This window comes from Astatotilapia calliptera, chromosome 13 (genome assembly GCF_964374335.1).
Source record: "Astatotilapia calliptera chromosome 13, fAstCal68.1, whole genome shotgun sequence".
NCBI lineage: Eukaryota > Metazoa > Chordata > Actinopteri > Cichliformes > Cichlidae > Astatotilapia > Astatotilapia calliptera.
The window spans coordinates 20,809,251-20,835,314 of record NC_137434.1 but is presented as its reverse complement, the minus strand read 5'-3'; the positions used below and the strand labels follow the sequence as shown (position 1 = coordinate 20,835,314).

General features: G+C 40.5%; 1 protein-coding gene across 1 annotated transcript in view; it reads left to right on the top strand.

The window, feature by feature from the left end:
* The window catches only part of bicc1a (BicC family RNA binding protein 1a), a 54,965-nt gene that overhangs the window by 17,399 nt on the left and 11,502 nt on the right, over nt 1-26,064 (top strand). Inside the window, exons 3-9 of the mRNA XM_026189768.2 lie at nt 7,755-7,824; nt 11,370-11,449; nt 12,488-12,646; nt 13,933-13,986; nt 18,472-18,654; nt 21,996-22,247; nt 23,812-23,943. Coding sequence (XP_026045553.1) covers nt 7,755-7,824; nt 11,370-11,449; nt 12,488-12,646; nt 13,933-13,986; nt 18,472-18,654; nt 21,996-22,247; nt 23,812-23,943 — 930 coding nt within the window. The remainder of the gene's footprint in view (nt 1-7,754; nt 7,825-11,369; nt 11,450-12,487; nt 12,647-13,932; nt 13,987-18,471; nt 18,655-21,995; nt 22,248-23,811; nt 23,944-26,064) is intronic.

Below are 26,064 nucleotides of genomic sequence, written 5' to 3'. Positions count from 1 at the left end.
AGGTCAACTTTGCGGTGGTTTTAGGGAGTCTGGTCTTGGCTTTCTGAAGGCCTTAACCTTTTTTTTCTTTTTCTTTTTTTTGACGTTGGCTGCTTTTTCACTCATTTTCAGTCCAGTATTTGAACCTGAGAATTTATAGTGGAATCTTCTTTTATTCAGGCTTTACAGGGGATTTATGATTCTCTGGTCTCCCCGTTCTCTCCGGGTACCCCAGCTTTCTCCCACAGTCCAAAGACATGCAGTTAGTTGGGTTAGGTATCTAACAGCGATCTGTCCAGAGTGTACCCAGCTCTCGACCTATGGTAGCTGGGATAGGCTACAGCGACCCTGACAAGGATAAGCAGAAGAGAATGGCTATATGGATGTTAAATCTACACAGTGGCTACGTTCTAACCACAAACCCGTAGGAAACTCTACACCATAACCTATGATGCAACTGTAAACTCCCTGGAAAATTAACTAGATTGGGCATTGACACAGCCCACAATTATTGTCACTGCTGCTTTTTGTCCTGCAGTTTTTGATTATCAGTGAGAGAGTAATAATCATAGCCTCAATATAAGGACTCACAGATGTCAGCTAATTCCTGGAGGGAGATTGCCCAAACTATTGGAATGACACAGAAAAACGTGAGGGACACATGTGTTTGCTTCCAAAAAAATGAAAGACCACAACAAAGACTGGGGACACTAACATATAACGAGCAACTTCGCAAAGAACCAATTTTAAATTGCATCTTCGGGCATTTTGTTACTAGCAGCCTCTCACAAAAACATGTAAATTGTTCCCACTTCTTCAGCTGAATTTATGAAAAATGCTAAAGATAAGGTGATTCCCAACAAGCAATCATCCACAAACTTGGCATATCTCTGCACTGTATTGTTAATTAAAGATGAGGGAACTGGACAAGTGAAGGACAATGATACATGATACAGGACCTGATGGATGCATGTGGACCTTCAGTAGATAAATCTAATATTTGTTGAAGCCCTATCAGAAATGTCTCAACAAATGGGTGGTTGTCAAAAAGGAAGAGAAATGGTGATAAAGCTGCTACATACCATGTTATCTTAGAACATTACAGAAGCAGTGTAGGATTATCCTGATAGCGATTGGGGGGGGGGAGGCAGCCAACATCCAAAAAAGAGCTTTGAACGTCCTTTAATAAGCCCAGAAAACTTTTTGTTAAGACTCTTTGCATAAATTATTAGAAAGCTTACCTAAACCAAAGGCGATCATACCCAATATTGACTTTAAAGCTGATTGATTTACTCTTTGTCCCCCTCATGTTAAGAATTATGTAAAATGATATTAAAAGTAATTAAAATAAAACAAAATTCTATTGATCAACAATTCACAATACTAAAACTTCAGCTTACGGCTTAAATTTATAGATTTTCCACAACCTGTCTGCATGCATATGTCACAAGAGAAAAGACTGTGCAGATGCTGACTAAGATCACAACATTGTGTCGGGCAGAGCTATGTTTCAACTCATGTTTTGGGAGTAAAAATTGTCTGTCATCAGACCCTAAAACAAGAGTGTGGAGCAGGGAAATTGCGACAAAGCATTTATAGCTTTTTATTTTTCTAAAAAAAAAAAAAGATGTTGGGTTATGTCTTTTCCGTCTGTGTTTCAGTTCTAAAAGCAGCAGATCAACAGTCTTGCATGTAGAGATCTGATGTCCCTAAGGTCATGGCAGAGTGGTGCCTTTGGCTTTGAAGTGAATGCAACTTTTCCAAAGGGGTATTTTAGCAACTTGAAGTGCAAGACTGAGTAGACCTGTATAAGTTCAAGCATTAAATTACACAATGACGTTTTATGTAAGCAAGTTGGAAAGAAAAAAAAAATTAACCGAGACTCTGACTGTATTAAAACGTACTTTGCAAAGTTAACACCTGAAGCATCATCTGCAGATACAGAGGTTGCACTTCTCAGTTATTAGACACATTGCATGAAATGAATAACGAGGCTTCTGCAACACATTGTATCATTACTGTGTGTTATAGTCAGCTGTTGTTAAAAAAAACAAAAAACACCAAATGCTGTACATAACTATGATTAATCGAGTGGTATGTCGATTTGTGCAGCATTTGAGTCGGTATATAAAAGAAACTGTCTCAAACGTAATCGAGATTGGTCATTGCATACAGTCTAATCACACTGACAACAGTTGACCCAAATTGTAAGATCTGACATGAAAATTCAAAGTGTATATTGAAGTATATTGTGGTTTCCTTAATTTATCTCAAGTGGATTGATTTTTGTTTAAAACTCAGCTTCCTCATTATATTAAATCTCCCTCTATACTATGTTAATGGGCTGTAATGAAATAAATGATGGACAGCGGTCTGCTTTAGCATTCCTCCTTTGTCTATTTTCCGTATTTGGTTTTGGAGGTTAGGAATCAGAGTTAAATGTCAAAGAAGGAGGCAATTTAACTGTCCCTGAAGCAGTTTTCAAAAACCAAGTAATGCAAACCAGGCGCCTTAAGATTTCCCTCGTCGGAATTTTAACAAGGACTCTCGATATAATGCACTCTAGTTCTTCCTTCACTTCTTTTGGCTTGGATAGAACGGCAGTGTTTAGGATATGCAGTCTAGATGTCTACCTCAAAGCAGGTCTGGCAAAATACGCCTGGTGGTGTATTGACTTTGCCAGCCATGACTTTAAAAGTCCTTGACTTGAATATTGTCACAGCTTGTTCAAAGAAACAGTGGTTACTAGAGGTTAAATTGACAATTAAAAATTAGTATGCAGCTGTTTGAGTTGGCAGTCTGGTAAGAAGCAGTAAAGTGCTAAAGTCATGTTTTTATTGTAGAATTTCCATTTGGACAGCTCTGTATAGTTTCCCCTCTGATAGCGTGATCACCATACATGCCCAATTTGAGTTGGGAAAATAAACACACGGTGTAACTGTGGATTGTTGAAAGAAAATGGATGAGGTGTGTGAAATACCTTGAAGTTGATGAAAATGGAAACTCTTAGTTGGACCGCTTCCTGCCCTTCCAACACACCCATGAACCACACACACTCAGTGGGACTAATAAGGCACATACGAAGAAAGTCTCTCTCACACATAAGAAAGCATATAGTCATTTTTGACGCACACATTCTTACACTTTGGGTGTTGGGAATTAGATTTTGTAGTTGCCTCAGCAGTTGAGATTTTTAGAGTTCAGTCTCTGGCAAGAGCAGCACAAAATGATCCACCCCCGCACTTTCTTCCCAAGCCTGCCTGCTGCAGTTGATCAAACCCTCTTACTCACTGTCTGCTGGACTTCCTTTGAGCTCAGAGCAACTTTTTGTCATAGAGTCCAAAACAGTCCACCCTCTTCATGTTGTCAGTAAAATAGTAGAGAAGATGGCAGACAATGTTGGACAACAGGAGGGTGCGCCAGCCGTGAAGTTAGCCATGTGAAGTTCCCTGCAGCTCCTGTGAGGGAATCTTACCAGCTATGTCCCTTTTCTCTTTTCAGCCTGTTTTTGGCATCACTCACTCATGTTTTTCCCCTCTCGCACGTCTCTTTCTGCCTCTTCCCTGCTGTTGTTCCAATGTTATTAGGTCTTTGCACTCTATTAATCCATTAATGTTTCCTTGTTATCATTCTGGTGTAAGCAGGGGATTTCTCTCCAAATAATATACTTGATTGTTTAACAGAAAGCGTGCGTCAGTGAACAGTTTATCATATTGTTATGCAGTAAAAACTTTTACGCTGTAAACTGTTGGAAGTGTTGCATCACTCTAAGCTCTATGGAGAGGTGTATAGAGGTTTAGTCGTGGGGCAACAAAAGACGATAACGCCACGCACCACAGAAGAGCTTTGAGTGGATTTGAGTCAAGAGAAGCCTTTTGAACCTCTATCCAGTTCCTCCCCAGTCCTGCTTCTGTCTCCATCCCAGAGGTTGTGGTTCTCTAAATAATGCCAAGCAGGATATTTAAGTGCCAGTGTTCTCTACATCTGATGCCAGATGTAATTCATTTCATTTACACTGACGCATTTTGTATTCCGCTGCGCTGACAAGGAAAAAACCTGAAAAATTAAGACTGTCAGGGTGAAATATTTGGTTGGCATACGTCTGTGAGACGTTGAAATAACTAGGTCAGTATGAGTGGCATCAAAACATACATAAACAAATGTTTGTGTTCAGTCAAGCAGTTTGAATTATCATGCGTCATCCATTAAAGTGTGTGTGTGTCTGCGTGTGTATGTGTTGCCCAGAGGAGTTACGGTGCTGCAACTTAGCACTCTGTTAACATGAACTCAGCTATGACTGTTGAGCCTCACGGGAACGGTTCAGTCAGTGCTGTCATCTTCGAGCTCTGCTGTTTTCTCAGTCTCGTAACTCTGACACCTCCCCCCAGAAACCCTCTGTCATCCCCGCAAACACACACACAATCGCACATATTCCAGCTGAATCAACAGCTGCACCATTGCAGCGAGATCCAGGAAACATGCCTCTACACTGTCGACTGCTGCTGTGCAATACATACTAACGCAGTCACGTGTTTTAAATGGATGTGCCATCTTTGAGGACATTTACTTAATGATATCCTGTGTTATGTTACGCACACATCTGCACGCACAGCTGCAAACCACTAAGAGCTGATCATGTCAAGGTCGTGCCATGAAATGTTGTTGGAGCCACAGTCATTTTTGTATTGATTTCAGAAAGGCTAGGGTGGCAGAATAGAGTAGCTGGAATGGTAAATATATAGGTTACTTAAATTTGTGCAAATATCTTCACCCATTTGAGAGGCATTTGCTAGCCCCTTCATAAATAAACACCATCCACCCTTTAAAATGGTGTGTGGTCTGCCAGAAATCAGTCCCATCTGCAGGACCCTGCCAAGAACAGCAACGCTGGACAGGAAACAGTTTTCTCTGAACAAAGCCCTTTTTACAGAAAAAGTTAGGGTATAAGCCATAATGTCTTTTGTTTTTTTTAAATCGTAAGCCTTCTACTTTGCTTATTTTCTGTGCTCCATTGTAGTTTCTGTGTAGCTTTAAGAGAGTGAAAAGTACATTTCCATTTACAGTGTCATTTTACTCGCTATCAGTCATCTGGCTTTAGTTCCACCATTGCCACTGCAGTTTCTGTTACCTCTGGGAGCTTGCTGCAGTCTTATGTTTCTTTCATATGTGCTTTTAAATTAAAGGCCTTCATGACAAATCCAGACATGCGTGTCATTGCCACAGGAGAGTGATTTGTAAGAGCAGAAGTTACAAAAAAAACTTTTAAAATTAAAGGAAAAAGTTAAGGGAGAATTTGTCTTTATCGCCGGGAACAGAATGTCCTTTAATGCTGCTTGTGATGCATCCAGCTGGTGTGAGCATGTGATTCAGACTGCGAAGAAAAGTTTGCATTCAGCTACAGGGGTGTTTGTGATTTATTGTCCTTTCTCACATATACCAGACGTCAGTGGGTGGGTGTCATGTTGTAGATTAGCTGCTTGTGCCCGAGGCTAGTTTGAAACTCACTAACATAAAACTTGTCAGATTTTGGTTTCAGGCTTGACTTACAATCTGTGTAAAACCATTTTGAGTGAATACATGGATAATGTTGTTGCAGCACTTGTAAAAAATCCTGCATCAAAGAGGAATGGGGAGGTCTCCAGTAAGACAGTAATGGGTGATCATTAGCAGCACGCTAAAGGCCGGATCTGTTTCCAGCTTAGTCCCTTTAATGATACCAGAATAAATTCCTTACAGAAATAGTTGAGCAAGATTATCTGAGAAGAATTTGCCTTTATTTTCATTGCACAACATGTACATTTCACTCAGTAGACACTGCAAGTAATCGCAGAACCACGAGACGGATAAATCACAAGGAGGACTGAAAGCTTAATTTTTTTACCCTTAGATGATGATAATTCTAAAAAGATATGCAACTTGGGTCAAGAGTTTAAGAGGGAGGGAAGAATATAACAATACATCAGTAAGTTTTTATTGAGTTTGTTTTGTTTTTCTGGAGGAATGCAGACACTTGTGAGAGGAAATTTACTTACCTTTAAAAGGAGCCTATAAAATAAACCCATAGATGCCATTGCTTAATAAAAGTTAAAATTCTGACTTCAGGGTACTAGGTTTTTACATTTTTATGTGTGAAGGTGTAGGAAATCAGTGAGGCCTGAAAGGGGCCGTCAACCCTCATCGGTTTAGAATATACAGCTCAGCTGTAGCGTAAAGTGAAACACACATCAGGCCTTTGGAAGCTGGCTCTGTTTTACAGGTGTGTGTGACTGGCTGTGGATAAGCTGTCAAACTATGTTGTTGATGATTTCAAGAAAAACCCTTCAACATGTAGAAAAGCAGACAGGAGTTTATGAGCTTCCCTTTCTGATTTGTGCCTCAGTTAGCAATACAAGCTGTACTTTTGTCTTTTAAAAAAAAAAAGAACTGTCAGATATAATTTAATAATCTTTGAGGGGACAATGAAAGCTGTGAATAGTTGTAGCAGTACTAATAAGCCTAACATCTAATTTGACTAGGGAGCACTGATGGCTCTTAATGCACCCTTTCTCCCATTTGAATTACAATATGTGGCTTATGGCTTAATGCACTGGACCACTAAGGAATATTAAGTGGCAGCCCCTGCTCATGTAATGTGTTGAAGCGGGCCTCTGGTGCTTGATCACGTAGCTGAAACAGGGAATTTCATATCTTCTCCATCCCGAAAACACAAACCCCTGGAAAGTATTAAAACAAACATAAGACCACAGGACATTTCTGAAAACAAGGATGGAGCACATTGAGGACAAAGCCATTAGGAGACACATCTGATTTTCTTTCTTTTTTTTTCTTTTTTTTCCCCTCCATTAATATCAAGTACTTCTCACGACTGGCAGTTCAAAAGGCAGCCGTTATAGATTTGTAGGCAGGAGGCCAAGCAAGGTAACTTCCTCCTGGTGGAGAAAAAAAATAGGAGTGAATGCTGGCAGCCTCTTGACAGCTCATTGTACTTTCTTTTGCTACCTGCTGTCCCCCCTTCTCCAGTGATAGATAGATAGATAGATAGAGATATATAGATAGATAGATATAGATAGATAGATATATATCGATCATCATACATTGATATTGCCTATTTTCCACGCTTGCTGCCAAAACAGCCTTCATCCATTGATGCATGGATATAATCAGGGACTTTTGAGGGTATCCTAGTGCTGTCTGCCACCACAACATTAGCAGAGGATTTTTATGCTTTATTGGCATGTTCCTAAGGAGTTTCTATGGAGTCGTAGGATGCATTAGCCTGCTTTGTCTATTTGTCTGCTAGGTGCATGTCAAAGTAGCATTCATTTGAATGCCATGACCAAAGGATTGCTAGGCATGTTATGCATTGCAAAGCTAAGTGACCTATAAGTTTAATCGTGTGTGTGTGTGTGTGTGTGTGTGTGTGTGTGGGTGTTGATCAGAATCTGAGCAGTTTTTAATTGAACGCAGTCACAACTCCTCGTGTTTTCAAAGTCACCCAAATTAGTGCTTGCTAATACAGCTGATCTAATTAAAATCTCCAAAAATCCACATAGTGTCTCACAGTGATCTATATAATAGTATAATTAGAAATAAATCTGAAAAACACATTTACAAACTTAGAAGTTTAGTTCAGTATGTTGCTGTAAAACTATTGTAATTACTGCCAAGACAGAAGTCTCAAAGTTCTAATTTAGTAGGTTTTTTTGTCTGCTAATACACAACCAGTACTGATATCTGTGAAAATCTAATGCCAGCTCTCCTTCATTCTGTTTCAGATCATGGATGAGACCCAAACGCAGATTGCCTGGCCTTCTAAACTGAAAATTGGAGCAAAGTCAAAAAAAGGTGAGGTTTCCCCGCTTTTTATACCAAACTCTTCCTATACTGTTGCTTGTGTGTAACTTACTTTTGGGGGGCTTAATGTTGAGCCTATAGGATGTATGGATATGACGAGCTCTATATGTTAACTTTGTTTTGGTTTTCCATCTGAAAAAACTAATAAAAAAAGGTTAATGGTTATGAGTCAGTTTGTTGTAACCAGAAAAATGTTCTTTGCAAACTCGGTGGGGTCGGATGGACAAAAAGGGGAGTATTTCAAGATTGCACTAGCATTGGTTATTAAAAATTTAATTGAAAAGATGAAAGCATTGCATGTTTTCTGTCCCTCGCAAGGCAGTAACCTCATCTTCATGGAGGAATTTTTGTCAGATTTTTGCTGCAGAGGTGGAGGGGTGGGAGTTGGTTGCCCACGCATTTATTGCCCAAGTTGTTCCAGTGCTCTGTTACCAATAAAACATTATCACGGTTATTTAAAGCTCTTCCGGGAGGGAGTGAGGCCAGGATTGAGGAGAGGGGAGGGTGAGGAGTTGGTGTAGCGATGCCCACTTTAGCAGTTCTCCTGAGGAAAACAATGCGCATCTTCAAGCCAGATGTGCAATCCAGTGACATTATGTAACTTCCTCACTCATTCTTTATGGATAAAAAGTTGACGCAAACACATCAGAATATTAAACGCTTTTTCCTCTGGCTGTTTAATCAGCTGTAGGTTCTACGCAGTTCATTCGCACACAACTATCCATTCACCCCAAGTATTAGTTCATTCAGAAAACCTGCCTTTGACGGCACCTGGGAATGATGATGTGTACAAAAAAAAAATGTACGTTTTTGACGCATGATGTTAGATTTTCCCCCGGTGTTGCGTAAACCGAAAGCAGCAGAGGGTAAGAGTGTTATATAATCACTTGGTTATCTTATGCATTTTTTGGGGGGGGGTTGAAACTGCCCATCTGCTTTAACCACCTGGATCCTGGAATTGAGGGAAGAGGAAGGGACAACACAGCAAAATAGAGTTCATTTCACTTACCACATCAGCCATTCTGTAAACTTCAGGAAACGAAGAAACACAGATTTTATCCACCTTTTATTGAACACAAAATTAGTCCAACACAAAACTCACCTGCTCTGCTCTTGACAGAAGATGACGGAGCAGATTATGTTCCGTTATTTTTATCTAAAATCACACTCTTTAATAGCATTAGCTTTCCTTGTTTCCCTGGAATTTTCATGTGCAGTCTGGAATTGATTACACTCGGTGGGATAGCAGCAGATGTGAGGGGATCTGTATGTTTTGTAACCTCTGCGTATGGCGAGCCGCACTTCATCAAAATGCCAGCTCTGCTGTTTCATTCATCACCTGCAACTAGCCATCTCTACCGCCTGCATAGGTGCGATAAGGCAAGTTGGTAGCCTCTGGGACAAGCCGTCATCAGCACCTAGCCTGCAGTTTATCATAATGAGGAGCCATATCGCTCATGCACAAGACACGTACGTGTAGCAATTTAAGGACACCGGAGTGGTCAGTGTTGGTTTATTGGCGTCTCAGAAAGTATCATTTTTTTGTTTTGTTTTTTCCATTACGGATAATTGTTTTAAAGCTACTTCCAGTTGCCAGTTGTGTTTCACTGTTTCCGCAGATGTTTTGAATGAGGAACGCTAAGTCAACAGGATTTTAATTCTCTTCATTTGTGTGGTATTTTCTAATGCAGTCCTTCGCTGGAAAAATGCTTCAGCTTTGCCAGGCCAGAGCTCTGGGTCAAAAGGTTTCTTCTCTGTCAAGTGGAACAATAAAAATCTGTGTGACTGAAAACATTCACCTTTCGCAGCTACAGGTCTACTCTTGTTTTTGTTTGTTTTCATAGGTGTTGTGCGTGCCAAATTAGGACTTAAGGTGTTTTGTTTTTTTTATACATATATATTCAACAATCATTCATCAAATACAAAATGGGGGGTGGAGAAAAAGCACAGAGCACACACCACTTCAAAAATGCGGGGGTGTTCTGCATCACGACTGCGGCACTCATTTAGGCTGGCTAATGTTTGCCAGATGTGCTGTGCAGGTTGGAGTGGGGACACTGAAAGGGCCATACTCCCTCTAACGGTTACAGGAGGAAGTTGAGTGATTTCTGTTGTTCACGACAGCAGAATGATGGGAAAATTCCCTGGAACAGTGCTGAGGTTGTGATAGATCTCTGACCACTCTTTGTGCTTGTTTTTTTTTTTTTTTTTTTTCTCTGTTTTGTTTTCCTGTCTGACTTCAGCTTTTTTTTTTTTTTTTTTTTTTTTTGTGAGTTCTTAACCCGCAAACAATCTGTGAGCTGTTGTTCCTCCCTCCTGTGATGCAGCATCTTTTGGAGTCTTGAGGTTGTCCGACCCTTTTGGCGCTCTCAACAAGATCTGTGCTTGTTTGTTGATGCATATCAAACTAATAACATTTGCTTCCTTTGTAAATACAAAAAAGAAACTACCCTGACTGTTTTCTTTTCTATGCTTCTCATATCTGACCCATGCAGGACTTTTCACTCCTAAGCTCCTTGGAAGACTAAACACGCTAGTACGAGTTTCTCTAAGGTCCCGGTGACTTTGTAACAATAAATCTGCTTCAACAAGTCCTGTCTGAGGACTACGCTGTACATCTGTGATCCTGTGTTTGTGTGTGCATGGTTAGGAGTGTTCCTGGAAGGGGGCTTTGTGGACTTCCTGCTGCTCGGTACAGTTAACACGTGGGCGATGGACCGTGGACGTGTAGTACATGAATGTGTGCACGTGAACACACACGCACATATTTGTGTTTTTGCGTTTGCATTCTCCAGGGGTCCTGCATGCAGCAGTGCCAGATGTATTCTTACCCAATGCTGCGCAGACAAAACCATTAGCTGTGAAAAGTTTAGCTATGCAGTGTTTGTGCTGAGAAGCTGAGGAGGCACAGTTTATTCACTGCTTGGATATTTCTTGCGCGATCCTTTTGTGGTTGCTGAGTGTATTTACTCAGAAATTTTAAATGCTTCAAAGTGGTGCGTTTATCACTAGTTTGCATTTGGGTAAACACTACTGGGTCTTGGAGTGACTGCTAATAAACACCAGAATACAGTCAGTGATCTTTAGCAGTATTTGAGAAAGAAGCTGAAGGAGGTTGACAGAATGAGGTTCAGAAAAGAGAAGGTGAGGGTGTCTGTCTTCTATTTAGGCAAAATTGCAGCTCAAGATTTGTTTTTTTTTTTGTTTTTAACAGCTCACAGTTTTTTGAGATTGCCTGAATGTAATTCCAGAGGTGCTCCTCTTCCCCAATCACCACATGGCATTTGCTTGCCAATAAAAATGAGACTCGGCAGATATAAAAGCAGTAATTACTGTCACACAGCTTTTGTCTGACGCACTGTAATTTGTTGACAAGTGGAGACTTTTTGTGTCATATTTGGATTGAACTTGTCGCATTCTGCCTCTGCTCATTGTCAGCACCAAGTCACGCACGCACATAGCATACTTCTACAGACGTTAAACACATGCCGTCCGCCTCGTTTTTAACGTCTGCCCGTCTCTTCTTTCCTTGCCAGATCCACACATCAAGGTGTGCGGGAAGAGGGAGAATGTAAGGGAAGCCAAAGACCGAATAATGTCTGTCCTCGATACAAAGGTAAAGAAAACACCTTCATCACAGTGATTAAAAAACGTCCTTTGTGTGTAAACGGGCAGCTCTCAGTCTTCTGTTTCCTGCTGAAGGTGTTTTTCACTCAGGTTTATTTCACCTGAACTCTCCCACTGACAGCAATCAACTTTCCACTAATCAATCCCAACACTCAAGTCTTGAGTTTCTCAGTTTTGCAGTGTGTGCATGCAGGCTCCGTTGCCATGACAGCAAAAGAATTCACATAGTTGGGTGACTGGGCTCTAGCACACCCTAGGGGCAAGAGGTCGCTTGTGCACTTTGTACAGCAACCCACACGGAAGAGCTGCACCCAACTGGCATTGTTTATAGCATTTTATATGGTTTTGTCACGAAAAGGCCTTTCCCCCCCCCCGGAATACACAGAATTATTTCAGAATTTTTATTTGCTTTATTCATTTTTTTTAATAAACAGCATATTTTGTTGCTTTGATTCTGTTCTAAATGAGTGCAGCATGTGAGTGTGTTTTTTTTAAAGAGTGGAAAATTGTAAAAGTAATGACTTTGTGACTGTTTAGATGGCGTAAAGGGGGACACATGTTCAACAGGCCTTTCAGTGAACCAGGATTTACAATCAGAGAAATAGCAGGGGAATCAGGGAATCTTGGACCTCTTTGTTGTTTAATATTGTAAGGTATTTACTTTACAGTGTCTTAAAATGCCTCGAATATTGCTGGTAATTGGCAATCTATAAATACAACTAAAAGAAATTAAAACATCACCAAAAAAGCGAGAGGTCTATTAGCTTGTTTGTTTTTTGTTGAACACACAGTTGTAGCTCGGGGAGACTATAAACTCCACAGTTTGTACCAGATGGTTGCTTTACCCATGGGCCGGATGGGTGTATTTACTAGAAATATCTTCATTAGTTCAAAGCTGTAAATGCAGTTTTGTTTTGCTTTTTTCCTTTAGTTTATGTACAATGTTCTGTACTTTTCTCACCTCACTGATATTTTTCAAGGGTTATCAGTCATCTTCTCAACCACTATCACTCTTTCTTCTCATTAGAGTAACAGGGTGACTCTGAAGATGGATGTTTCCCACACAGAGCATTCACACGTTATTGGCAAAGGAGGCAACAACATCAAGAGGGTGATGGAGGAGACGGGGTGTCACATCCATTTCCCAGACTCTAACAGGAACAACCAGGCAGAGAAAAGCAACCAGGTTTGAACCTTTTCTTTAATGTCTTGGATCACTGCTTTGCATTCTGCTGCCCAGAGTGTTTCCTACCATCATCCCTTAAAAACAGATTTTCTTAGGTTTCAGGTTCTAAATAACTCTTTGATCTGTGTATGCAGCCCTCCAATCCATTTACTAGCTGTCACGGGGTCTCAGTCTGGACAGGTTGCAGAGAGTTGGTTCACTCGGGTGTTTTGATTGGCCAGCTCAGAGGAAGCTAGTATGTTTTGGCTGGCCTCACTAGAATAGCACTAGGATCCTGCTGTAATTACCATTAAAGTATAGTAAGAGGAGTTGAGGAGAGGTCCAAGCATTAGATATCTGCTCTACACCTGTGTATGAAAGAACTGACAAGTTCTTTATTTTCAAAGGTCTACTCACCTTACTCTTACGGTTTCTCTGTGGGCTTTGCATAAAACAGTTTGCACTTATTCCAGATGTAGATGGTTAAGCTACTCCCCTCAGAACTCTGTATTTTGTGCATTGCTCAATCCCCTCCAGTCTGATGATGCAAGTATGGGCTGATAAGCAGCAACACTCTCCTTTTAGGCCCTTTAAGCTGTGTCTGTTCTCCAGTATCAAAAGCTTTCAGTCTGCATCAGAGCCTTTGAGAGGGCAGGCATATTGACAGTACAGTTTTATTGATGAGCACATGGTACATTACTGTAAAACTCAATGAAGGGGCTACTTTTGATTCTCAGTAAAGCTGATGAGCTTCAGGATATTGTTGAATCACACTTAAGCAAAGCTTTTTTATGTTAAAATCTACAGTGCAAGTGTATATTTGAAGATTTTCTTCATGTAGCAGAGGTGAATTAGAGTGACCTGCTTTGTGTTGATTTAATTTTTTCTTTTGACAGCAACACTTAAACTTTATATTTGTTTTGGCACTGTAGCTGTGTACCGTGCTTAAGGTCTTTCATGGATAGCGCTGCTGAATCGTCTTTAGAGTGAGGAACGAGGATCAGAACAGAAAAAGCTAATGAGATCATTTATCACCCTTTTCATTAGTCTTTAAATTTAGTTAATCTGGCCTCTCTTTTTGGTGGTTATGCTTAAAAATTACTTGGTTAAATTTGCACGGTTGTTTTTACATTCACAGTGAATTGCATCATTGAGTCGAGCAGATTCATGACACGGTTCAAAACATTGCCTGCAAAGATGTCACAATTACATGAAACCGTATGCAAAGTACCTTAGTCTTGTATTTATCTTGGAGTGCGGGGGAACTGGATGACTGATTTACATCATTTACTTTTTATTATGAACAGGTGTCCATCGCAGGGCAGCCAGGCGGGGTGGAGGCAGCTCGAGTAAAAATAAGGGTAAGTTGGAATTCAGCCACGTTTGTCTTTGAGGGATACTCCACCCATAATTTTGAGTATCAAAGGCACATTCCCTGCAGACTGTTAAATTTGCACTTTTAACCTCCGTGGAGCAGACCGACTGTGCTCAGTTTACATTTCTGAAAGTTGCCGCTGATTTTAGTGCTGACCAATTTCTTTAAGAATAGATTTCAGTGTTATTTTGTAGTGCAGAGTTCAGCCAGATTGGACTGTTTTTAACAGAAAATCACAAGGCTGCCTAATCCATCCCACTTGACTGTAGGATTGAGTTGTTGATTGGGAAATGTTGATTTCTCATGATGTAAAAAACAATGGTGAGAATGAAGGATTTTGCTCAGCCGTACTAAGTAACAGCAACTGCAAGTACGAGTGTGTGTTTGAAACGATGTATAACAAATAATAAGAGTATTGCCCTAAATTTACCTCCACCTATGCCGTTTCCTGTTTTCCTTTGCCTTTGGCTGCTCCACCGGAGTACATTTGACCAGGCAAAATTTCAGCTGGACTGCAGTATCCAAGTGTCCATGTCTTGATCCTCTGGTCAACTTGGTCTCTCCAGCTTGTGTCATCTGAAATACTGTGCTTACCAGCACCAGCATGTCCAGTACTATTCGATAATTACTTGACATGAAGTTAAAATAATTAAGGACAAAAGTTTAAGACAAGAAATAGTCACATAAACTAGATTTTAAAGAATATTCTAAAGGACATTTGAAAATGTGTAAATCATGACCATGCTCAAGAAAATGTTAAAATTAGGACAGTCGAGTCAAGTCGCGCACCTAATCCTTCAGTGGAAAAGCTCCAACCTTTACAGTAGGTAAATATGTGGCCCAGGCATAGTTTCAACACTTCGTCTAAGCCACAAGCACCATTCCCTACTTATTCCCAGTCCACTTCCCAAGAACAATTGTAAAATAAAAGCATGAGCAACGCTCCCTCTGGCAAGTCTATCTCAAACCCATTTTCTAGCATTTTTTCCATCTTCAGTTTCATTCTGACGGGAAGCCCAACCTTCAGCTTCATCTCTGAGAGCAAAAAGACCTCGTGTGCTTGTGTGACCTACTACATCTTTAGACTTTTACTGTATTTCAACACCACAGCAGTTGTCTAAAGTGAGCACATTCCTCTGCTATGAACTGACCAAAACTAACATGGCGATGTGTGCTTTTGAGAAAGACAGAGTGAGTGTGTGCTGGAGGGAAAAGACAGGAAGACAAGGTCACGCTGGATGTTGTTGCAGTGCGTACTGGCAAATGTCTGCATGCATGTACCCATATCTCTCCATGTTTAATGGGTGTTTTCATAAGCAACAAATCAAATCCCAGATCATCTGCTTTCTTTGCTATGGATGAGGGGAAAAGAATAATCAAACCGAACCATACCAGTGTTGTACAAAGAACCACAAAGAGTTTTGTGTCCTCGAGAGAAGACTCAGTCAGCGGACAAGTGAGCTGAATAATAAGAGTTTCCTCTCCTGTCTGTCAGCTTGGTTTCTTTCAGTGGAAACCTTGATATTTACCTAGTCCTGGAATAGCCAAACATATTGTATGTGCTGTCAACAGTGTTATAAATTTGACATCCAGTTTAAGGCAGCTGTCGATGAAGGAGTGTTATAGTTTGTGCTCGGGCATGATTAGCGATCAGGCTACATGCGCCCACTTCTTAAAGCAGATTAGGGCACGGTTCGCTTGACTGCACCGTGGCAGAGCAGTCACGCTACTCAAACAGACGGGCACAGTACAGATCGCCTAACATTGTATACATTTCATCTGGTCAGCGTTAGCTTCACACTGAAAATGTCAACATACTTTAGATGTTTACGTGGTATACCTGCGTCCTATAGTCATCACCGACTTGGATTCCATCTCACCAAACAGAATATTTATACAAAGCCTTGGACGTGCCATCAGAAGCTGTATCCCTGTTTGCCTGGAGACAAATCAATGGCTTGATTTAGTTTTGTTGACATCTTTTATAATGTGTTAAACTGCTACTGTAGTAACTTTATCTTGAGGTGGAGTTTTTCCCCTCTCAACACCTCGCCCTGTCCCGCCTCTTATCCCCTCTGAAAATATCTCGAAGTGTCTACATTTTAATTTAGTTTTAGCCATTTGACTTTTTATATTGTTTATATTTTCATAATCTCCTCCCCGGTGCTCCTGTGGTTCATTTTTCCATTTCCAGCTCTGACAGTCTGCCATACTTCTTTCACTTGGTCAGAAAGTTGGATCAATATTTAAAAAAAAAAAAATCACAGTAGAGAGGGGGAAAAGGGGGGAAAAACGAACCATGATTAAGTTTTTCTGGTATCAAGTATTTTTGTTGCACCAGTGTTTATCTTTTCAGTTTCACATCAGTAATTCTGGCTTGGATTAAACTCAAAAGTCAGAATGTCCAGACAAAACAAGCCAGGTGTGTAAACACACTCAGACTGATTATTGAAGGGCTAATCTTTTTCTTTTTTTTTTTCTTTCCCTACATTTGGTGTGAAGTCAGCAGATAATTCATCACCCTGGATCTGTTAAAATATAAAGGAAAACTGTCCTCCACGTTTTCTAAAGCCCACTAAGTGCCAGAGCTTGTCTAATTTCTTAAAAGTTAATTGTTAAGATAACCTAAGATGCATTTCTGGGCTCACCCTCATCATCCAGTGCATGCCGAGTGGCATCGATCTTGAGGGAGGGGGAAAAAAGTGGACTCGACGGTTATTTCGAATCTTTTTCTTTTTTAAGTTGTGTTGAAATTGAAAAATTCCACAGTAAAATGCATGAGGTTAGAGAGTTTACCTCAGTTTCTTGTCCTCCTACATAACTCCTACAGTTATGGTTGCTAGTTAGACAGAGTACTATCTTCTGGGTGGGCATTAGATCACATCCTCCCCAGTCGTCTTCTAAAACCAGAAGTGGCTGGTTTGTTCCTGCATTAGCAATGCAGCTAAGGGAGAATCATGTCCCTTAATCATTCAGACACACCGCAGTGGACCTACAAGGTCTGCCGTACTTCTGATGCCTTCTTGGGTGGAGATCTGTTTGACTCTGTAACAAGCCAGTTGTTGAGGTGATGGATTCTTGGGGGATTTAATGTGGCTTTCGGAGATGGAGCTGGCAGGTAGGTGATGAAAGGTCTAGCTAGTTGCGTTACCTCAAAGATATTTTCATTTTTCTTCATCCCTCACCCTTATGTCAGGACAAGTGAGGCCTTTGAACAGCACTTTCTGTTTGAATACATGTGAAACCCATATTTGCCAAGCTGTCCTTTTTGAAAAAAGCTGAACTCAGCTCCGCCGTGAAAATCAGCCTATTCTTCATTCAGTTCTCGACTCCTGCTGGTCTGCTTGTCCTCCCTTGCATTTCCCTCAGTGCTGACCTAAATTTCTCGAACCCTCGGAGAGCGAGTGCTGAAACGTGATATAAATGTAAGGCCAAGCGCATATGGGACTGATCAGGGATGCATTTCTTTGGTCAGAGCAATTCATGCTGCTTGCCCTTCACTGGCAGCCAAAACCATAGTGGCGCTCTGCCCAAGAGTCAGTGTTTGGATAAGTGTGTGCGTGTGTGTGTTCATTGTCTTTATGAGTGTGTATATGTGCATTCCCTTCAGTTTTTCTGTATAAGGGTGTGCCTGTGTGATTTATCTCTCTTGTGTGTGTGTGTATATATAAGCATGTGTATGCATAAAGTAAAGTTGTCAGCATCTATTCTCTTTGAATGAAGGCTGTGACACAAATGACAGGAACTGTTATCTGTTGCTGGTCCTGTGGTTTAATTCAGTGACTTGATGTATGAGAATTAATGTATGAGAGTGAACAGGCCATGGACCACTAATGTTTTAAATTTTAAACCAGAGTTGGATGTTTTCGTGTAGCCATAATGATAAAATGATGAAGAATTTTATTTCTTTTTTTTTTTATGTTTTTTTTTTATGTTTTTTTTTTTTTTTTTTTTTGACCCTGTAGCATTTTGTCTTTTTTTCTATTCTTTTTTTTTTTTTTTTTTTCCTTCTTTTTGCTGCCGGTGCTACTCCACTTCATTTTGACTACCTTCCCCAGATTTATTTATTTGGCCTGACAGATTTACATACCAAGTGTTGCCACCTTCTGTTAAATGAAGGATTGTTATGGCTGTGTGTCAATTCACATAAGTCTTCAGTATGTGAAGAAATCCCCCTTTTCCTTATGCGTTTTTACTTAATCGGTGTAAGTCACTAATGTTTTGACACCGGCTGTTATGTTCTTTCTGTCATAATTTTTTTTGAAGAGGGGGGAAAAAAATCTGGTTCCACATGTTTTATATTTTTTCCTACAGAAGCCATAACAGTTTAATAATAAGCTCCAACACTCTGCAGCATTTCAGCCGCCATCACTATGCTTCCACATGTTCAAAGACGATGGTTGTCGCTTACTGTTAATACCTTCCCTTCCTCTGTCCTCCTCCTCCTTCCACCTGTCCCGTCACGTTACAGGAGCTGCTACCTCTTGTGCTGTCTTTCGAGCTCCCTGCAATCATGCAGTCTGACCCCAGCTCGCCCACTGTGCAGCACATCTCGCAGACCTACAACCTCACAGTCTCCTTCAAGCCCCCGACACGTCTCTATAGAGCCACAGGTGTTGTTCGCGGCTCACAGAATAATGCCAACGCACTCAAGGTAAGAAGGATCTCACGGTTTAGAAGTGACGAATGGTCTGTGGCATTTGAGGGTTGTGTGAAACAGATGGTCAAGGCTTTTTGTTATTAATTAATAAGAAAATTATGGAGTAAAAAATGCACATTACAACTTTCCACAGACTAAAGCGATAAAAAAGTACGACATTGTAAAACATGAAATGCATGAAACCAGCAAATGCTTACATTTTATAGCCAGGAACCAGTGAATATTTAGCTGTTGACTCATTAGTCTGTTTTAAGCATTTCCTAATACTGCACCAGCTGTATTAATAATTTAAACTCTGTAACGTCACCTTTTTACTTTGTGGCAAAATTATGGAAAGGCCAAACAGCCCTTGTGTGTCCTGTAAAATATGCTTGAACTCTGACCTCTGTACTCCTTCTCAGTCATTTCAGTTCTGTAATATTTTAGCGAATCCATTTACATGTTGAACCACGCGCCCAAAAAAAGGGTTTCCTGAGCCACGCGTTAAGGCCCACCAACACTTTCGGCATGCCTCACTTTTCTCATATAAACTGCTTCATTACATTCGGCACCACAGGGGCAAGAGAGTGCTGAGAGATTTTTGGTCACTCAAACTGGACGGCTGCTAGTTTAGCTCTCCACTGCAGGGGAGACTGTGTCCCACTACTGTATCAGCAAGTCCACAAGCTCCCCTCAAATGAAACTGTACTTTAAATTAGTCTCTGAGTTTCTTGCAGTTTTTTTCTGCTGCTTGTGTATGTTCGTAATCATACTGTATGTTTCCTATATATAAACATACAGAGATGTATTTCCTCAACAGGCATCTGGCTTAGGATAGTGCCAGGAAGGTTTCTCATAAATCTCTGCCAAACAAATCATAGCCACCATTCCCCCACCCCACTACCAAGCTTTAGTTAACAACGTGGAGTTAATTTTAGTTTGCCAACAGTTGCGTTTTGCATATGTGCATTTCTGCGTTCATTTATTCATCAGTGCCAGTGCACTTTTATTTGGATTTGTATGCTTGTGTGCATTTGTGTGTTCCTATGTACAGCACATGTGTTCATATGCAGAAACATTGCCCCTGAGTTTGCGGTAGGTCTGAGGGGTCAGTCAGGACTGGGAAGAATGCCAGATGAAAGCTGTATGCTATGTTGTGTGGTGGCGTGAGACCCTTAGTGGTTTTGGCAATTCTTAAAGGTGCTCTATGGATTGTTGTCTTATGTTGGCCACAGTGTGCAGATTCCTGTAGAAGAGGGGAAATGACATACTTTACAAGGCCAAGTGATGGCTTGCAGAGACTGCAAAGAATGAGACTGTTAAGATGGCCAGCACAGTTAAAAAAAAAAAAAAAAAGCAATAATTTTCATTGGTTATATAGAAAACACTGGTGCTTTCTCTGAGAAAGCACCAGCTTTGCTTTACTGCTCTGTGAAACAATTACTTTGTAATCTGGCCTGGATACTGCTTAAAATGAAATGTTGTTTTAGCCTCTTGTTCGCTTATCTTTTTTCTTTTCAAGACTAACAATTCATCACATCTTTACTTTATTTAATATGCACTGTTTTATATTCATATTTAAAAAATGCAAATTGCTAGTTATAGTCTTGTATTCTTGGCAAAAATATTGTTCTCTTGCAACGAGTATGCATCCAAAATGAGATGCATTATTTAATATTCCTGCCTGAAAAGTTAAATCGATGAATGGATTTGTGTTTATTTAGAAGTTATCAAAGGCCACAGTCAAACATTTATTGGCGGTTCCTCATGAGAGGATTCATGGCTTCGCTAAGTGTCTTTGTATTATGGATTGAATACTAAACAGTAATTTGATAACTTGCTATCATAGACAGAATAGTTGTTTTTTTTGTTTGTTTTTTGTAATGACTGCACTTAATATACACAAATGTTTCTGTACATAAGCTAATAGCACCAAGGCACACTCAAAATCCAAGTGGTGCTTAACATCAACACATTAACACATGCTGAACAAGTTGAACAAGTTGGCTGCTTGGTTCATTGAGACTGTGGATGCCAACACTATGAAATGTACATTATTGAAGTATTAGTATAACCTATGAATTGCTCTGTATAATTTCACAGGTTGTCTCTGATCTAAATCTTATGTGACTCCGTGCCCTTAATTTGTAACTACCATATTTGTTTAAACACAGATGTTCCAATGATGCCACCAGTGTGTGTGTGTGTGTGTGTGTGTGTGTGTGTGTGTGTGTGTGTGTGTGTGTGTGTGTGTGTGTGTGTGTGTTCCTCACCTTTCCTGCATGAGAAATAGGGAGGGCTGGATTGGCAACTACAAAGGAAAGTCAAGACAGCATTTTGGGTGCAATTTCAGGAGGACTCAAGTAGAAAGAGGAGCCATTCATAGGAAGACTAAGATGAAATCCATTAAAAGAGCTAAATCTCAAAGAATGATCTGATGGCTATCATGCATAACAATTTACAGCAGGGAACATTTTGCTGTTTTTCAGTTGCCTTAGCAGTCATGCGAAGAGTTTTCACGGGACAATGTCCTGTACAATGCTCAAAGAAATTGCAAAATACCCAAGAGCTACATCTGAGACGACGTGCCTCAGTTAGCATGTTAAAGTTCATGACAGTCCAATTAGGAAAAACGCTGAACAAGTATGGCTTATTTGGGAGGCTTGCCAAGAGAAAGCCTTTTCTCTTTAAAGAAAACATGGCAGTGCAGCTTAGGTTTGCAGCATTTCATCTGAACAAACAACAAGACTTCTGGAAGAATGTTCTTTGGACAGATGAGACGTGATCTCCAAAGTGGACATGTCTAACTAAAATGCAGAGCGCCACGTTTGATCAAAACCGGCTGGTCAACACAAACACGCCATACCGTCTGTCAAGGATTGTGGTGGAGGGGTGACGATTTGGGCTGGTTTTGCAGCTACAGGAACTGGGCACATTGCAGTCATCGAGTCAACCATGAACTCCCCTGTACAGCAGAGTATTCTAGGGTCAAATGTGAGGCCATCTGTCTAACGGCTAAAGCTTGGCTGAAATTGGGTCGCGCAACAGAGCAGTTATTCCAAGTACACCAAAAAATCTATATCAGAATGTCTGACATGCTGTGGCAGGACCTTTTAAGAAGGCTGTGAGTTAAAGAATATCTGCAAGCTGTGAACTGAAAAAGCACTGTAAAGAAGAGTGGGGCAAAACTCTTTGTTATTGTGTAAAGCATGGGATTTGCTTATTTTTGCACACGACTGCAGAGAATCCTGTGAAAAATGGTTTGTTTTTTGTGTTTTTACTTTTAAATCTAATTGGTGATTATCCTGTGAGATAAAATATGCTAAAATATGTTTTCTTTTGTAATCCCTGTTCAGAGAGGTACAGCTCTGCTACTGGAGCACCTGGCCGGTAGCCTGGCTAGCACTATCTCATTGACCACCCACCTGGACATCGCACCGCAGCACCACCTCTTCATGAAGGGACGCAATGGCAGCAACATCAAGCACATCACCCAAAGGACGGGAGCTCAGATCCACTTCCCTGATCCCAACAGCCCCCAGAAGAAATCTACAGTCTACATTCAGGGCACCATCGAATCTGTGTGCTTGGCACGGCAGTACCTCATGGTATTCGTCTTCAGTGTGTGTTTAATTTATTGACAACTGAAAAAAAGAATGCTAAACTGCAAAGCCAGCCCCTTCCAACTTTGTTTTTGTGGTTAAGAGATGGCATTTGCGTTATATTCTTACATGTACAGATTCCACATACTGTGTGGTAGCTAGAATGGATGCCACTGTTTCATCAGTATCATCATGGTATGTGTGAATGATGCATGGGTTTTCAGATGTGAGTTAGGAAGTAAACCACGATTGCCTTGAGGGTTTTGAATAGCCTTGGGAGAGATTTGCTTGGCTCTAGTCGAGCTGCTGAAATGTCTGTCAGATAAACAAGAATCTGTAACCGACTCAAGGTTAGCACACATGGTTCATAGCTGCTACATACCTGCATGTAAGATGGACACAATTAGTTTGGCTTGACTTCTTTATGTCCTTTCTATGCCTTAAAAAAAGAAGAAGATCCTCATGGTAATGGGTTGACCTGCTTTCTGTGGTAGATTCTAGTGGACTGGATATCAACCTGACTGTAATTCAAAGATTACGTTAAAGTTTGGACCAAAGATAGCACTTCATATTTAAATTTCACTTGGTTAAAATGCTCAGCGGTCATTCTTGTCTTGTTTCCCATGACCGCTGAGGCTACCCGAATCTTAAATTACTTAGGAGTATAATCAGAGGTCTGTTTCAGATATGTGTAAAAGTGATGGCTGTTTAATTACTGTTGGCTTCGGCTGAGCTGGTGTGTATATGACATCTCAGCTGTAAACAGCTTTGGCTTTCTGTTTGGACATCCATAATGTGGGGCAGTAATTCTGCAAGAGCTGCCTTCTCTTTGTCTGCGGTCTCCCAGTTGGCCCCAAAGACATTTAGCAAATGCCAGAGTTGTTTCAGTGACCAAACATGACTTTCTTTTGGAATTGAAATGGGACACACAAGAAGGAGCTTCTTAAGTGTCTTACACTGGTGAAGAGTAAAGAATTAAAAAAAAAAAAAAAGATTAATAAGAGATGAGATGGATAAGAGAGGAGAAACAAAAAGCAATGAGTGGGAGAGGATCGTAGAAATGAACAAAGGGCATAAAAAGGGCTAGGTGAGGTGCTGTAAACTAGATGCAGAATAGGCATACAGGAGTGGGAGAGGCCTCCTCGCGGTAGTGAACTGTGTGATTTGGCTTCTCATAGCCAGACTATAGATTATAGCTCCAATCTCAAGCCCCGTCAGAGCCAGTCTGGCTCTGCTCTCTGCTGCTAATTACACCCACTCACAATAGGAGCACTGTCCAGCTCTCAGCCCAAAATATAGATGTCTGTGGTGCTTGTGGTGGTGATCATGCAAAACAGATTGCTGTTGGCGGAATTTCCCAAACTCAGTGTGGGATGAATCCAGCACTGAATCTTGTATTTATTGGTATGACCAACTTGCTCTACAAATGGTATACTACTATTGAGAAACGGCTTATATTACTGGAGCACCAGTGCAAACTTGAAAGCTTTTCAAAGAGATTGGTGTGCAGCTGACATAAGAAAATGAACGTTTATTACAAATATGTATTTATTTTGTCTTTGCTCCACAGGGCTGTTTGCCTCTGGTATTAATGTTTGACATTAAAGAGGATATTGAGGTGGAGCCCCAGTGTATCACAGCGCTAATGGAGCAGCTGGATGTCTTCATCAGTATCAAACCAAAGCCAAAACAGCCCAGCAAGGTATGACTTCAAGCCCACACTCACACGGCACGGAAAGTTGGGATTTCAGGCACTGGTACTGACTTGGCTTTGAGAAAGGCAATTTAGTCTTTAAGCTACAGCTACTTCTATCCAAACCAAAATATTTTAACTGTTTCAATGGATTGTCACAAAGTGCTGAAACCTAATGACCTTAGTAAACCCCTGATCTTGCCTTGAGCATCATCATGTGGTTAATCTCTGTGGTTTCATGGCAGCAAATCCAAAGAATGGTTTTAAACCCATTCTTTGGTTTTTTAGAGGATGCATATTGTGTGTACATTGTGTTTTTTAAATTGATCGCGAGGGGGGGGACGACTCTTTGTATCCTCTATAGTCATATTAACAGTATAGTGTTATCGCACCATAAAGAACATAGAAACAGTTCCAAATGCTGCATCATCTATGGCTTATTAAGCTGGCTTTAGTCCATTTAGCTCACAGTCCACTTTTCTAGATGTGCTTTCAAAATAAACAAAGACCCACATCAAAATCAAGAATATTGTTATTATCAGATTTACTTCGAATGTAGTGGCAGTTAGCAAATGTTTGCATGCAAACACATCATTTTTATTATAAGCTTAAATGAGAAGCTCCTAGTGTTGTTTAAATTAAATAGTTATTTGTTTCCTTTTTTTTAACTAGGAGAGATTGTGTATCCAGGATCATGCTTCAACATTTCCAGTGGCATTAAAAAATCATATTTCTAGAGGATATATTTACACACACATTCATACAAGCAAGTTATTCTATGTGCTTTCTATCACATTCACACTCTGACGGCTGCATCGGGAGCAACCTTCCAATTAGGAGATGAACTGAACCACAGCAGCTCCTTAAATATATCCCTTCACAGTTTTGACTGTTGCATGTAAAAAGAGCATAACAAGACACTGGCTAAAAAGTGATCAGTGGCTGGATAAAGTACAAGAAATGCTCATTTTTTGAGGACTAAAACAGGCACCCATAGGAAACTGGACCACATTTCTATAATATTATGAACATCGTAGACTAAAGAAAGTGCCCCGTGTTATTACAGTGTATTTATTCTGCTGTCAACTTTTAGTTACCAGGTTTTATACTTCTCAATTTTTCTTCTTCTCAAAGAAAAAATAGGTTTGGGGGGTTCTTTTTGTTTTTAAAAGGAGCTAATTTTTCTTCTTTATGCATTTTACACTTGGGACTGTAATATGTACTTGACAGAGTAATGATTACTTTAGGAGGCAGCGTACAGACACAGTGTTGAGTGTCCTCCTCTGTAACACTAGCTGTGCACTGGTATTGACCGTTACAGAGCTCCTACCAGGCAAAATAACCAAATAAGAGTAATGTATTTACTTAACTAAAGAGAGGAAATATTCCATCCCAGCTGTTTGCTGCTCATATAGTTGCACACAGAGTAGATGTAGATTCTGAAAATGAAGCACACAGAAAAGAACCACTTGCTTACATGAATAAATGTTACACAGTGCCAGCATGTTACAGCAATGATAAAAAATTATAGCAAGAACGTTCTGAGTTTCGATCTCCCGGTTTGTTGGACTCTTTGTGTGGAGTTTGCGTGTTCTCGCAGTGCCTGCGTGGGTTTCCTCCAGGTGCTCTGGTTTCCGTGCACAGTTCAAAGACACGCTTGTTAAATTAACTTGTTTTTCTAAGGTGGCCGTAGGTATTCGTGTGAGCGTGTGGGGTTGTGATGGACTGGCAACCTGTACAGGGTGTAACTCATGCCTTGCCCTGCGGCAGCTTCAATGCACTCTACACCCCCCCACCCCCCACCCACTGCAAACCTGAACTAATTGAACGAGTAACAAAGTGGATGAATGCCTTAACCTTCAGCCAGTCTCATAATTGATTCAAGCATCTGGCATATACTACACTCAGTTTCCACAGTGGTCTTATCTTAAGAAATCACAACATGTATAATAGACTACATTAAAAAAAGCCAAACATCCAGTAAACATTAAAGTTTCGATGAAAATGTGTCCTTTTCTCCCATAGAAAAAGACAGCTGCTGTCCTACTTGTTCAAATGCAGCGTCAGAGAAGGGGAAAAAAACGACTGCTCGAGAAACAAATAAGCCACTGTTCCATTTCAGTTACTTTC